The sequence below is a fragment of the Zingiber officinale genome, chromosome 3B (assembly GCF_018446385.1).
Source record: "Zingiber officinale cultivar Zhangliang chromosome 3B, Zo_v1.1, whole genome shotgun sequence".
Lineage (NCBI taxonomy): Eukaryota > Viridiplantae > Streptophyta > Magnoliopsida > Zingiberales > Zingiberaceae > Zingiber > Zingiber officinale.
Window position 1 is genome coordinate 27,420,582 of NC_055991.1, and position 14,326 is coordinate 27,434,907.

General features: G+C 37.6%; 2 protein-coding genes across 2 annotated transcripts; both read right to left on the reverse strand.

The window, feature by feature from the left end:
- Nucleotides 1-2,313: 2,313 nt before the first annotated feature.
- LOC121968164 (aluminum-activated malate transporter 12-like) lies at nucleotides 2,314-4,519 on the reverse strand. Its single transcript, XM_042518644.1, has 6 exons — nucleotides 4,189-4,519; nucleotides 3,956-4,096; nucleotides 3,598-3,870; nucleotides 3,396-3,523; nucleotides 3,183-3,326; nucleotides 2,314-3,113 (listed from the first exon to the last, which is right to left on the reverse strand). The coding sequence occupies exons 1-6, from the start codon at nucleotides 4,466-4,468 to the stop codon at nucleotides 2,502-2,504; spliced, it is 1,578 nt and encodes a 525-aa protein (XP_042374578.1). The 5' UTR covers nucleotides 4,469-4,519; the 3' UTR covers nucleotides 2,314-2,501.
- A 1,826-nt stretch (nucleotides 4,520-6,345) lies between these two features.
- LOC122054775 lies at nucleotides 6,346-9,469 on the reverse strand. Its single transcript, XM_042616210.1, has 4 exons — nucleotides 9,221-9,469; nucleotides 8,963-9,118; nucleotides 7,054-7,251; nucleotides 6,346-6,483 (listed from the first exon to the last, which is right to left on the reverse strand). The coding sequence occupies exons 1-4, from the start codon at nucleotides 9,302-9,304 to the stop codon at nucleotides 6,346-6,348; spliced, it is 576 nt and encodes a 191-aa protein (XP_042472144.1). The 5' UTR covers nucleotides 9,305-9,469.
- Between the last annotated feature and the right edge of the window lie 4,857 nt (nucleotides 9,470-14,326).

Here is a 14,326-nt window from a genome sequence, read left to right on the forward strand (position 1 = left end):
ATTTACCTTTATATTTGAATTTGATAATTTAAATTGAGAACAGTTAACTATTGAACGAGTAAAGTCCATAAAACAATAAAAAACAAGAGAGAAAAACTGTAAGAGCAATGAAAAAAAAAACGGAGAGGTATAATGAGACTGCACCGTATGATTTTGATATTACAAAATTAGATATAGAAATGAGAAATCTTGAAATCTCCATCAGCATGTTCTTATATATATTTTTTTATTTTATAAATTCTAAAAATATAATATATTTGTTGGACAATCTGTTATCAAATATTAAATTAATTGAGTTGAAATTATATAAAATTAATTCTAATTTATTTGTCAAGATGACCTGAGTTGATAAACTTAGGTTGTCAACGGGGGATGATTTCTGCTAATTGTTGAGTGCAAACTGAACACTGAATTTGAGCAGTAAAGTCTGAGCGAGCAAAGCAGGTGAAGCGGCCGAATGGGCGAAGGGACCGAGACTTGCGATGGTCACAGTTTCTTTGAAATAGATTCGCTCCACCTCTTGTCGTGCTTCGAAATTTCCTCGGGTCGTCTGTTTCCCATGATACAACGACAAAACCACTAACGCAACCAAACACTGGTTGTTCGTGACGAACTAAAAATGCACCTGAGTGCTATCACAAGTAGTTCAACCGAGCGGATGCACGACTGAGAGAACAGAATCGAGGAACGAAGGTGGAGGAATTCTTTTGCTTTTACTTCTCTTACGCGTCTCCCTTTGTTCAAGATCCAATTTCCTTATATAGGAGCTCTCATTTTGCTTGCAATCAATGACCAAATTATGATAATTTAATATTGGGTTTAATGTCGTCATTAATGGATTTAATGCCCTCATTAATGTCGAGATGTTACGGAATCATTATTAATGGATTTAATGTTGCTATTAATATTGAGACGTTACGAAATCACCATTGTTGGGGTTCAATCAAAGTCCCACATTAGAAAGATTTGGTAAAGATCATGGGGTTAAAAGGATACAAGATATCTCCATTGGCATGGGGCCTTTTGGGTAGAGCCCAAGAGCAAAGCCATGAGGGCCTAGGCCCAAAGTGGACAATATCATGTCATTGTGGAGATATGTGGACATCCTTTGGGTGCAACAAATGATATTAGAGCCATGGTACGAACCAGATACCATGTGGGGTGGCCTTGAACGAAGTTGAGGGTGCGCCCGGAGTAGGTCAGGGTGATCGGATATTTGTGCGGAAGAAAGTAGGTCAGGGTGACCAGATGCTCGCAGGGAGGCCCGAAGCAGGTCAGAGTGACCGGATACTCGCGGGGAGGCTTAGAGCAGGTCAGGATGACTGGATGCTTGCGGGAGGCCTGAAGCAGGTCAAGGTGAATAGATACTCGCGAGGAGGCGAGTAGGTCAGGGTGACCGGATGCTCGTAGTGAGACCCGAAGCAGGTCAAGGTGGGCGAATGCTCGTGGGGATGCCCGGAGTAGGTCAAGGTGACCGGGTGCGGATGCTTGCGGGGAGGCCCAGAGTAGGTTAGAGTGACCAGATGCTCGCGGGGAGACCCGGACCATGAGAGTAATTGTGGTCCTTCGTTTGAGGGGAGGATTGTTGGGGTTCAATCAAAGTCCCACATTGGAAAGATTTGGTAAAGATCATGGGGTTAAAAGGATGCAAGATATCTCCATTGGTATGAGGCCTTTTGGGTAAAGCCCAAGAGCAAAACCATAAGGGATTAGGCCCAAAGTGGACAATATCATACCATTACGGAGATATCTAAATTCTTTTCTTTTCGATCCTACAATTGGTATCAGAGCCCGGACTGCCAGAAGGTTTAACTGCCGACTGTGCACAATAGCTACGGTCTGATTGAGCCATGTGAGTACAATATTGACCTCGAACAAAGAAAGTGGGGGCTCCTATGTTCGGATCAAGAAGACCAGACACCCGGCAGGAAGTCCTAGTAGGAGTAATTGTGGTCCTTCATCTGAGGGGAGGATTGTTGGGGTTCAATCAAAATCCCACGAAAAGATATGGTAAAGATCTTTGGGTGCAACAACCATTAATAAGTTTAATTCACATGAGAAAGAATCTATCCCCATACATTTGTTCATATTATTAATATATGTGAATTAATATATATAAATCAACCAACATATAATGAAACTTTTAATGTGAGACTAAAATTTTATTCACAAATGTAGATTACTTATATCAAACAAATACTATTTTGAGCAATACAAAGTAACATAATAAAAAAGTACTAAAAATAAAATGAAAATTTCTGTTTTAGAAATTGGAAAGAAGATTTCTGTTCTTTATTTGAATAAGAGGCCATTTTAAAACTTTTTTATGAAAATATTTTGACTAATTCCAAAATTAATACAAGCAGTCGATAGTGTTTTAAATTCTACCATTGATAGGTTTATCCAACAACGTGGAGGAAGAGTTCATCTTCATTTTCGTTAGATATTCAAGCTACGTACTGCGCCGCCGGTAAATCTACGCATTCCATTGTCAGTCATCGTCAGTCTGCCGCTGAATGGCAAACCACATGGCTGTGGAAATCCTTCACGGCCGCAGCGCGCTCCATCTCGATCGCAATCTGGTCCTGCGAAAACTCCTTAAAATTGGCGGCCCTGCTCAGCTCCTCCACCTCCTCGATCACCAGCTCCAGCCTCGCCACCATCTCCACCAGCAGCGACGCGAACGCAGCGAAAGGCAGCGCCTCCGAGAACTCCAGGCTCGTTAAGGCGATCTTGCTCAGCGTCGGCCTCAACGCCTTCGCCTCCTTCACCGGCGGCTGATCCGCCACCGCCAACTTGCCTCCCCGCCACTCCGGCGCCAGCGCGAAGGTGATGTCGGATCTGGCCGACGGGAGACCCGTGCTTTTTTCAGCTGCCGGCCTCCGCTCCGCGGCGGCGCGGCGGGCGCTCTTGGAGCTGAGGAAGAGGCGGGGCTGGGACTTGATGGCGGAGTTGAGGTCGTGCAGGGCCTCGTGGAGATGGTCGGACAGGACGTCGGGGGAGCAGTGCCGGCGGTTCTTTATGCTCCTCGCGAGCTCGTCCAGGACCTTGCGCACTTCGCCGGCGACGCGGACGCACGGGTCCCGGAACAACGACCGCACAGATTGAGGGGTCTGCAAAGGACATGCATAGAGACATTTACAAAAACAAAGATTTAAATTAGATTTCCTAAATTTCAATACCTGAATTTCTGATTCCAAGCATCCATGAAGTGCCACAGCAGTGTAGCCAAAGTGTCTGATGATAGCACCGAGCTTCACATACTGCTCCCATGGCAAGCTGTAGCAGTGCCTGGAATGCCTCGGTTCCCAGCTCGCAAAGAGTGCCTGAGATTGCAACCATGCCACCATTTCAAGATGGATTTGGAGTAGTAGAAACAAACTTCAGTAACTCACGAGAGTCTCATCACTGGATTTGGAGTCCAAGACTGCTCTGTATCCTTTGTATATTTCATCCTTGGATGACTTCTCTTCCCTGACCGGAGATTCCCTGTCTTGATTCTGAAAGAATTCATGCACACAAGCTGAAAAGCTAATAGGTTAGTAATGTTTCACTAATCACTGTTAGTTATTAGCCAGGAATATTGTTGCTGGGCACCTTCGATAGATCTTGCCAGGACTTCGAGCTTGTGGACTGTGGATCTGTGCAGGTCTTCACCTGACCAGTTTGGTAAAATAAAGAGGCTCATGAAGAGGCAAACGCCGCAGCCGATAGCGATCGTCGACAGACGGTCCTTTGTCAAATCCAGCACATCATCCACCCGGAAACTCGATATCGTAATTAGATTGAACGTCAGTAGGAAAATCACTACACCATACTCGTAGTTCTTCTTTATGTATGGAACAAATCTCAAGTATGTAGTCAGGAATCCTGGGGCAGAACACGAAGCACATGTTAGATAGATCATATCATACACAGAAATGTAAAAGTGGAGTTTTTTTTTCTTTTCTTTTACCTACTAGAAATACAGAAATTCCTATGAATATAGCATGGAACTCTTTGCGCGACTTCTGCGACACGACTTCTATGAAAAAAGCAAGGGATGCAGCACACAATGTGCCAAATCCTCTGTTTAGCCCTTTGCACAAAGTTGCACCTGAAAATTGCAGAAGAAGAATTAAAGAGAATATATAAATACACTTCGTGGCCTGATAAACTCTGCTGTAGATGGTGAATTAATTCAGACACCTGCAGTGAACTCAAGCACTACAACCACAGTCATGACAGCCCACATTGCACCCTGTCCAATTCCTTCGAACAATGGCTGCAGGAGGTACAAGCAGGATACGGCTGTCAGTGCTACCCCAACTTTTACAGCATGAATGATTCGTCTTGGATCTTCTTTTCCGACTCGCAAAGCACTCAGCCATAGTTTAACAGGAAGCCTTGTCATCTTCCCCAATAGATCCTCTGCGAGTGCCTTGCACCTGTAGTACTCCTTGCCTTCAGCTTCCACGGCCATGTTCATAGAAGAGCCACGTAGAAGCTACAGTGAGAATGCCTTTGGCTTGGCCCAGTGGGTCGCTTTAATCATAGAGATCACAGAGGGAGGAAGGGTCTCCCCGAGTGTTAAAAAAGCTTTTGCCTTCCATTCACATGCATCTTGCTTAGGACACAGCTGTACATGAGTGAGAGGTATTGTAACCACTACAAGAGAAAACTAGAACACGTAGATAATTACACAGCTGTACATGAGTGAGAGGTATTGTAACCACTACAAGAGAAAACTAGAACACGTAGATAATTAAGGAATTTAAAATTTGAAACTCAGATACAGCGTATCATAAGAACATCATAATTATTCCCAGGGTATAATACAGATGGGGAGTGTATGATTCTGTGACTGAAAAGTTTAGGGGTCAATTCCCGGGATGTACTTGTATTTACCTCCCTTCATATCCGTGGGACCGACTCTAGGAGGACCGTTAATGTAACGGCTCCACATAAAAGTATCATAATTAACAATCATTTACTAACTCAGCTAAGTCCGTAGAACTATTCAAATCAATAATTATGATTTAGGGGTCGGTAGGGCAAAGTCAAGGTACGCCTTGGCCCCCCTTACGTCATGTTAAAATCTTCTCCAGAAAAAGATGAATCCTTTTCCCTCTTCATTGTCACTTGGAAGATACCAAACCGAAGGTTGCTTTGCTGACTACTGACTGTCGACGGGATTCCTGTTGTATTGCCTGTGGATGATACGACTCCTCGATACCCGATCCATTAAAGCTCGACTCCTCCAAGACTAACTCGGTTAGAAGAAGCTGATTCATCACGAAAGACGACCAAGACGTATAGAACACACAAACTTTTGATGACTGAGTTTGGTGGGTTCATGAGCCCTCTCCGTGTGCAGCTCTCCAACAGCATATTTTGACTGAAGATGTTGACCTTTTGTTATTGTATTATTAGCTTCACAAGTGCAAAGCGGAGTTGACTCTGGGCTTGATCTACTCGCCGAACTTCTCGTGTTGATGTAGCTTTAATTTATTATGCGATTCTGGAGTTGGCAGTTGCTGCTTGGCATCTTAAGGTCTACAGGTAGAGTGCGATTGACATTAAGGTCAAATACTTGCATTCAACCACCTGTATGTTGGAATTCCTAATTACAGTTAACAAAACTGAAGTAAAAAAAAAAATCAAAACGAGAAGAAAACAAACAGTAGATAATTGATTTGCTAGTCTAGGTAAAGTTGCTGCAGTGTGTGAGTTCGAGTCATAATACAGTTTTTTAGTTTGTTCTCCAAGACTCCAGAACTCCGTACACCAAACTGACCTTTTAGTTTGTTCTCCTGGTTTGGAAATATGTTTATTTGAATCCTCAATTTGAATCTTTCTATTCCAAAAGGTTGTGATCCAATTATTTTCCTATTGAAGAAATTTAGCAATTTCATTGTAATTGATCATTATATTAAGTTTTCTGTATTAATATTATAAATATTAATTTTGATATAATTAAGAACTCTAATCTGGATACTTTCCCATGATAAAAAGAAGAAAAGAATCCTCTATTTCCAAATACTTAATTTCTTTAAAAAATAGTTTATAAATCCTAATATCACCAAAAAAATTTTTGAGAGATCATAAATCATACTCAACTAATTAAAGGATGTTAACAACTGGAGCATGAACTCTGCAGTGCCCAGCTCCAGTTACATGATCTGTCCTAACTCTACTTGAATTACATTATGAGCTTTCTAGATGAAGATTCTGACAGAAATGACCGAGATGAAATATATATAACAATCTAAAAAAATCGTAGAACATTTTTTTTTAATAAATGAATAAAACAAACTTTTTTTTTGTTTCCTTTTGGTTAAGTGTTGAAGAGGCAAGTCCAACAGATCAACACCCCAGTAACCTCTTATATCGCCATGAGTTGCCAGGTTTGGACTTAATCTTTTTCTGTTGCATGCCTGTGTGAATTTTCTCATCCTTTTCTTGCAGATCACTTGTGGATCCATCCTCTTCTACAATTTCGCACTGAAAGGGGAAGCAAAACAGCATCCTTGTCATAATTTTCTTTATCCCTTATGCACTCCAAAGTAACATATTGAACTTTTCTAGTTATCTAATCTATTAATGGTCATTAAACATGTTCATAATTGTTCTTAAATATTAATGTTTTTTTTTAATTTTATCCTAAATATACAAGATTATAATTTGTTAACTAACAAACTTTTCCTAAAATCTATGAATCATTTTTAAACATGTATATGTCATCTCTATTTATTCTTGAATATTAAAATTTTTATTTTATCTTTATTAGTAATTCCATAGGTTTTTTTTTTCAAAAAAAAAAAATCTATATATTCATCTTAGCATTTTTCTCTGTTACTAGCTTAAGCATGCATATAGGAGTTAGCAACAAACTTGTTTCAACTTCTAAAATTTAGCTAGAGTATGATATATCAAATTAAGAGAAGCCGGAAAAAAAATGAGCTACAATTCTGATGAAAAGAAAAGAACCAATTAATCTACCATACATACAATAAGAACACAAGAGTATCTTTTATAAGAATGCATGTTGACAGAGATAACTGATAAGCTTACCTTGAAATTATTCTTATTTCTGAAGGGTTTTCCAAGTACTATTTGCTGGTTGTCCTTCTGTTGTGCAGGAACTATTTCTTGCTTATTTTTAGTGGAAAAAGGTTGTTTACTGCTGGAATTGAGCCTTATGGATGGGTTCTCAAGAGAGCTTCCAATCGATGAGCTTGGGTGGCAACTTGCTTCAATTTTTAATCTTAACTGTGGAAATCAATTGGAACATGTTGGAGAAGGTAATTACTGATTAAATCATACAGAAACTGACACCACACCTACCTAAGAACTGAAATATAGTGCAACACATAATTCGGCAATCATATTTCATAATACACATTTGTAAACGTAGAGAAAATTTTGCTCGTTTATTAAATATATTTGAATGAATTATAAGATCAAAGAGGAAATGAAAACATGAAGAAATAATTAAAGAAAAGCCTGAATATAGAGATTCACATTTTAGTGTATTTTATTATGTGCTTCTGTGACGACTAACTACTTGTGGATTTAGAATATAGTTAGTTGCCTTTACGTGAATGTTACTTGATAAACATATTATCAAGGAAACAATGATATTTATTTGGGCATTCATAAACATATGAATCTAGAATAAAGAAATACTACAGAACCAAACATCCATATCGGTATTGTTGTCTAAGGATAACGAAACAATTGAAAAACAGGACAAAACAATACCACAATTTACTCAAGTGGCATGTTCATAAAAATGCAGAATAAATATATAAGCAGGTTGCTTTTCAAATTCACATTCAATAACACTGATGAAAGGACTGTTTAAACAAGCGAAGGTCCATTCACTCAAGATCAAGTAGAGGAAGTGTTCGCCACGTGCGGCTTGTCCATAGGACTCTTAAAGCTACAAAGCACAGTATCATGTTTGCAATTTTTTATGATTTTATTAAATGAATGCACCTAAGTCTATTTAACTGGTATACTAACATCTACTAAACCCAAACATCTTGGAATATGTAAACTACCATCTACTAAAGCAGTGCATTTTGGAATATAGAACCAATGCACCCTCAATCCAAGTAAAATATGTCTTTTTATATATAAGTCTGCAAAATTAATATATACAATGCTTCAAAAACATGTGTAAGTCGTATGTGATTGACTCACTGCATAGCACATTTATAATTAAAGAAGTTACATACTATTATTCAAATAGTTAAAAAATATATTTAGATTGATATCTAAAGTATTTGTCACATTTATAATAAGTATTTAAGTTATCATTTACAAGTTAAAAACTATTAACTAGTAACCTAAGGTATTAAGTAAATTTTTAGTTGAGTTTAAATATTGGTTTGAATGAACAAATAAAGTTTTTAATTGCATAAGCAAATCGTGTATGCCATATGTAACCATCTGCGTTCGCTATTTGATCCACTTTAAAATTTACCTAGCAGGGCTACATATGAAGCCCAAGCTGGGGTCTTTTAAACACACAGGTGCAAATACATCCCCTAATCATTGCATTTACATCTGCTTATGTTTGTGCAGTTTAAAATACCTGTCTTGTATCAGACTTGTACAATGTATATAAGCCTACTAAATTAGTATTCCTACAATTATAAACTAGTGCTCTTTATAATAATGTCTCATTTTTTAGACCATACTTGCTTAAGTATTCTCGCTGGATAAAATGTCAAGTGATGAAAAATACTTTTCACCAGAATGTGAGTCAAAGGAGTTTTCATTCAAGTTTGGTGTCATTCTTGTTGTGTTCAAGAGAACTCAACATCATAAATAGGAATAACAATTGCATCACCCTAGAATTACTGAGATCTGCAATAGGGATCTTATTACCCTGATCGGAACCGGGATAATAAATCCGGAGCATTTGACCAAAGTTAAAAGATGTAAATGATTTTATGAATACAAAAAATCCTACCTTTGCCAGCCAGTGCTCGAGCTGAGAGACACGATCCAAAACCTCTCGTTTCTCACTGGTTGCTTCGACGGGCAGATCGGGCAGCAAACATTGCCTCTCCGTGCCGCCGCTCGACGTCGTCTTCGACAGCTTATGCCGCCCCTCCATCAGTTCAGTCTGATGTGTGTACATCACCGAGTCCGATTTCAATGACCAGGTAAAAATTAAGAGGCGGGGAGATGATCAAGACGAGATGCAAGTTCGATTAAGCAAGAGTACCAAGGATTTATCCAGGCGCTCCAATCTGGAATGCAGGTCCGTGAAGGATTTCCGCCGCCCGTCGCCGTGCGAATATTCTCCCATCGTCGTCGGACCAGCAGCGAGCGACTGGGGTTGGTGTTTTGGAGCGGTTTGTTTGGTGCCGCCGATTGCTCCACGTTCGCGCGAGAAAGGAAGGAAGAGATGGATGAGATGGCGTGGTTGTGTTGTTGTCGTCAGGTCCGTCGATGGAAGCAGTTGATTCGGTCATTGATCGTGACCAGTTAAAATCCAATGGCAGTTTGGGTTCATACAGTCGATACTTATCGCTTATATAATTTTTTATTTATAAATTTTATGATGATTTAATATGATTCATATTAATATTAATTTAGATTGATTATTTAAATTAATCAACTCATAATTAGCATTATTATAAAACCTGAGGCATCATTATTTAACAATTATATATATATATACAATGCAAAGTCTGAGACGACAGATAAAAATGTATTCCTTTGTAATCTCATAGCATGCATGCGCCATTGCATTAAACACGTTAAAAATAAGTTGGTCAAGCCCAAAGAAGCATTGCATTAACACGTACGTACGTAATATTATAACACATTCTCCGAATTAATGTTTGCGTGGGTACATATCGGAAATTTAAATAATTGATTCGATATTAAACATGACAATTTCAAATCATAGCTAGGATGATATCTTGGTATATGCTCTGGTCCTGAATATTAGGTACCATATTTTCTTTGATTTATAGTTTAAAAGTTAGCATTTGCATCAATAAATGTAGTAGAGAAGTGATTAGTATATAAGATTCAACTGAGTCAATTTTCTGATCTCATATTGACGTTGGTAAACTGCTACAAAAGGTAATTTTTATTAAAAATTTTATTATCTGAAGGATATGAGTAGATTGATGATGTACTAGAAGGCATAGATTGATGATGTACTAGAAGGCATTGGAACATTTAAGAGTAACCTTCTTATTCTATTGGTGTTGAACAAGAAGAATTTGATTGATCAAGCCAAGGGCAATTGCACAGAGTCTTGAGGTTGCACTTCTACCAGCATTGTTGAGCTCTTACTAAATCCAATCTTACCAAATCTGACTCACGTTCTTTTATATGGAGTACCCTTGGACCAAGTCAAAAGAATGTTACATGCAATCTATATTGACCAAGTCAAGATCATGCCACATAGGACGCTCCTACCCATCCCCCATCAATAACAAATAAAGTCATTCATCTATATTCTTAGCTAAATTTTGTTTAATATAAGTGTCAAACAATCTTTATAAAATGTTATCCTCTATTTTAATATTAAGTATCTCCTTCACCTTCTTTATTGCTAACTTTCAAACAATGAAATTTTTTGAATCAATTTTTTTAAACCAATGAAATTGACTTCCAAATTTTATACTCAGATACTTCAACATATCTGATTGATAAGATTTTATATTTATCTTTAAATATGAACATTGTATCTCATCTCATATATTATATTTATATATTTATTTTATTTTTTTCAAATCTTATTTAATATGATTATCATTAGGAGAGGAAATTGAAAAAATTTGAATATTGAAAATTGAAAGACTTTTACTATGTTGTTGCATCGTAGAGAGTGTAAGAATTGAAACATTTTGATTAGAAAGAGGATATCAATAACTTTCCTTTCTTTTTTTTTAAAGTAGATTGATAATTCATTTTAAAATAGTTCGAATTATATCCCTAAATAAGTGAAAATATAATAATCAAATAAATAAATAAGTCATAGAAAATCAACTACTCAATTATTTTATTAAATAAGTTGAATTACTATGGTGACATGTTCTTTCCACTATTGCCATTTGGTCGAAGATGAGAAACAAACTAAACCAAAAGAACAAAAGATAAACCAAATAGAATAGCAAAAACTACTGCTAGTTTAAGCTGCTTAAATGCGAAGGGAATAGAAATATAAATAACAAAATAACTACAAGGATGAAAGAAAAAGAGAACTAGAGAACTAAAGTCTTACCTTCTTTTTCAACGGTCTCAGCTAGCTCCGACGATAAGAAAAAGTAAAAAACTTGACTTGCTCTTGTTGGAGAGGAAGAAAGATTAGGGTTGATATTGGTTGGCTGAAAAACAACAAAAGGAAGGGAAGTATAAAAGAGAGCTGTAGTTCGAGAAGGAGAAGAGAAAAATAATTAAGCAATGATCAGGAAGAAAAAAATAAGGAGAAGGAACGAGAAGATCATACGAAGAAGTCAGCGCGTGGAGGCTTGTGCGTGAGGCGTTTGGAGTGAGGTTGGTTACTTGGTAAAAAAAAAAAGAAAAGGGAGGAGAGAATATTTTCTTAAAAATTTACTAATTCATTTTAAATCGATTGAACAAGTTTAATCCAATTAAATTTGGTTCAGCTATAATTTGGTCAAATCAAATTCAATTTGAACTAACGTACTCCCTATCTTTACCCCTATCCGATAGATTTTGTTTGTGTTAGAAATGTGAATGGAATAAAGAGGTGGAGACGAAGAGACTATTGTGCATGAGTTTACTCCCACATTAGAAGTCTCTTGGCTTTATTGTTAGGTAAAATTATGACACATGTATTGATGTTGTAAATATATGCATGGGGAGAGACTTTCTCACACGTGAGTGCGCAAGGGTGGGTGTAAATCCAGTGCCCGGATTATACTGAACCAAGGTTGACTTATGTGCGAGCATGACCTGTGCATGTCAAATGCTCGACCGGTCGAGATAAAATTTATCCAAAAGAATGAACCAACCTATTGTCACTTGAATCTATTTTTGCTACATGCTCAAAAGTGTAACCCATAATTTGATCATTTATTGTAGGGAAGGTGAGAGCTCCTATCTAAGAAAGTTGGATCTTTAGCAAAGAGTAGAGCGGAAGATAAGTGAAAGAGAAAGTGAGAGGAAGAGCAGGGAGCGAACCTCTGTCCACCCGTGTTCTCCCACAAAACTCTCTCAGTCGTGCATTTGCTCGGTTGAACTACTCGTGATAGCGCTCAGGTGCATTCTCAGTTCGCCACGAATAACCAGTACTTGATTGTATTCATGGTTTTGCCGTTATATCCTGAGAAACAGACGACCCGAGAGAATCTCGAAGCACAACCGGAGGTGGGGTGAATCTGTTTCAAGGAAACTGCGTTGAGCGCAGGCATCGACATCTTACTCGGAAAATTCTTTTTCTGACTCGGTGATCGACTCCCGATTTTGCTACACACCGCATCGACTCCGCGACTCGGACCACTGGAAGCTTGGCAAAACCAGCCTCGCTGGCAACCTGAGATTATCAGCTCAGGTCATCTCAACAGATAAGTTAGAATTGATTTTATGTAATTTCAATTTAGTTAATTTTCTAATATCTCCGGTAATAGATTATTCAATAGATTGATCATGATTCGATTTTAATTTAGCACTTTCACTTTGTATTCGATGATTCAATTTGTTTATTTATTTTATTTAAAAAAATTAATACTTAATAAAACTTATATAGATAATAATAAAAATTGAAGTGGCTCCCCTTATGTGCTCGGTCAATTACAGACGGGATCCTCTGGTCCATAATTTATGGATCAGAGGATGATCCACTGATCATGATTGATGGACTATGATGGACCTCATCTGTTTAAGTGATAGGGTATATTAAAATAGATCAATTTATAAAATAGACCATCTTCTAATCCTCAAATTATGGATAAGAGGATCTGTGCTCCGTCAATACCGCATATCGAGCACGAGCAAAAATGATGATATATTTTTGAAAAATGAAATAAAATGAGGTGTAATTTTATTTTATTTTGTAAATAGAGCGTTCTTGAGGTTTTTCTTTTATTTTCTTTATTTTTCCCAACTTATTGATATTGCAACAATATGAATCCTTCCAGTAAACCCAGTTAACCTTGGGGTGATGAGTCCAGTCCTTGTAAAAATTTTCCTTCGGCTTAAGATAAATTAGAAAATTTTCACCGGCATAGGATAAATCGGAAAATATTAGTAGCAGACGGTTAAAAAGTCTAGTATCCTTTGGAGGTACGTCTCATTTAGAGGAAAATATTTAACAAATTCGTCATAACTAGGGATCGAACTGTAATAGCCCTGCTGCTGCACCATAACCCCAAAGGTAAATGATACCCCGCTAGCCCTAGGGTGGCCGGCTCAACCTCACGAAATTTTTCTACCAGTCATTAGAATAAATCAGGAAGTGCTTGCGGCTCGTGGCCGAGAAACCTAGCATCCTTTGGTTACGGCTCCATTTGGAAGAAAATTTCCTATAAATTTACATAGCTAGGGATTGAACCACAGGTGTCACGCCCCACTAAATTTTTTCACCGGCCACAAAAGTAAATCAGGACAGCCCGATCCCACAGAATTTTTCCAGCGACCATCAGGATAAATCGTGAAATGCTTGCAACGGACAGCCAAAAAGTCCAACATCCTTTAGTTGCACGTTCCATTTAGAGAAAAAATTCTTACAAATTCATCATAGTTGGGAATCGAACCGTAAATAATTGGATGACAATCTGAATATCCTACTATTTCCCCGTAACCCTAGGCAAATAATTTTAGGAAATTCACAATATAACAAATAAAAGGACAGAAATCATTCTTATTTTTATTTTAAGTTATTAATTATTTCTGGCAATTGGCAAGCACCTTCCATCTTATGAGGCTCATTTCATCTGCAACCTCTCTCTTAATCTAAAAGCACAGTAATAACCTAAAGCTGTCTACATTGAGAGAAGCAGCTTCCTCCTCTCTTATGCATGCATGATCGTCCATGTCTTTAAGATTTAATATCAAAAAAAAAAAAATGACAGCAGCACAAGATGTAAATCTTATATACATCCCATATAGTAAAACCTGACGCATCGTAACATCTTTGTTATTATAATACAAGTGTAGGGAAGTGTTATATATACAATGCAAAGCTGAGATATGATAGATAAAAATAAATTCCTATGTAATCTCATAGCATACACACCGTTGCATTAAGACGTAATATTATAACACATACTCCAAATTAATGCTTGCATGGATACATAACAGAAATTTAAATAATTCATTTAATATCATTAAACATGGCAATATCAAA

Bases quoted from the DNA above. Each gene is read 5' to 3' on its own strand.
- LOC121968164 (XM_042518644.1), bottom strand. From the start codon at position 4,468: ATGAACATGGCCGTGGAAGCTGAAGGCAAGGAGTACTACAGGTGCAAG. The intron at 4,097-4,188 runs GTGTCTGAATTA...TGCAATTTTCAG, and splicing joins AGTGCTTGAGTTCACTGCAG to GTGCAACTTTGTGCAAAGGG. The intron at 3,327-3,395 runs GTGAGTTACTGA...TTGCAATCTCAG, and splicing joins AATCCAGTGATGAGACTCTC to GCACTCTTTGCGAGCTGGGA.
- LOC122054775 (XM_042616210.1), bottom strand. From the start codon at position 9,304: ATGGGAGAATATTCGCACGGCGACGGGCGGCGGAAATCCTTCACGGAC. The intron at 9,119-9,220 runs GTACTCTTGCTT...TACACACATCAG, and splicing joins AGCGCCTGGATAAATCCTTG to ACTGAACTGATGGAGGGGCG. The intron at 7,252-8,962 runs GTAGGATTTTTT...TGATTTCCACAG, and splicing joins TCGAGCACTGGCTGGCAAAG to TTAAGATTAAAAATTGAAGC.